This window comes from Cariama cristata, unplaced genomic scaffold (genome assembly GCF_000690535.1).
Source record: "Cariama cristata isolate BGI_N322 unplaced genomic scaffold, ASM69053v1 scaffold29255, whole genome shotgun sequence".
Lineage (NCBI taxonomy): Eukaryota > Metazoa > Chordata > Aves > Cariamiformes > Cariamidae > Cariama > Cariama cristata.
The window spans coordinates 1-343 of NW_009616263.1; the positions used below are offsets into that span (position 1 = coordinate 1).

The window sequence follows — 343 nt, forward strand, 5'->3', positions numbered from 1 at the left end:
TGACGCCTTCCTCAGCTGTGCCCATGTCCCTGCAGGTGTCCCAGCCTGGTCCCGCAGTACAGGGAGTCGAGCCTGGCCGGCAATGACATCTTCCACAAGTTCTCCACCTTCATCAAGAATCCGGTGCCTGCCCAGGATGAGGGTAAGGAGTTGGCGGGGAGGGGAACACCCCAGGTACTACTGCCCCAAAGCCCGGTCAGGTCACCCTGAGCTTTTCCAGCCCTCCCCTACCACAGACCACAGCTGGGTCTCTCCAGGCACTGCCCTTCCCCATGCAGTTCAGCATGGCCATGCCAGGGGCAGATGCCAGCCTGGGCAAGGTTGGAAAAGAACAGGTAGGCAC

At 61.2% G+C, this 343-nt stretch overlaps 1 protein-coding gene across 1 annotated transcript in view; it reads left to right on the forward strand.

The window, feature by feature from the left end:
- Positions 1-36: 36 nt before the first annotated feature.
- Positions 37-343, forward strand: part of LOC104161617 (chloride intracellular channel protein 3-like) — a gene marked incomplete at its 5' end in the record, with an annotated part of 1,094 nt that continues 787 nt past the window's right edge. The window contains 1 exon segment of the mRNA XM_009700116.1: positions 37-245. Within this exon segment, the coding sequence (XP_009698418.1) occupies positions 37-245 (209 nt within the window).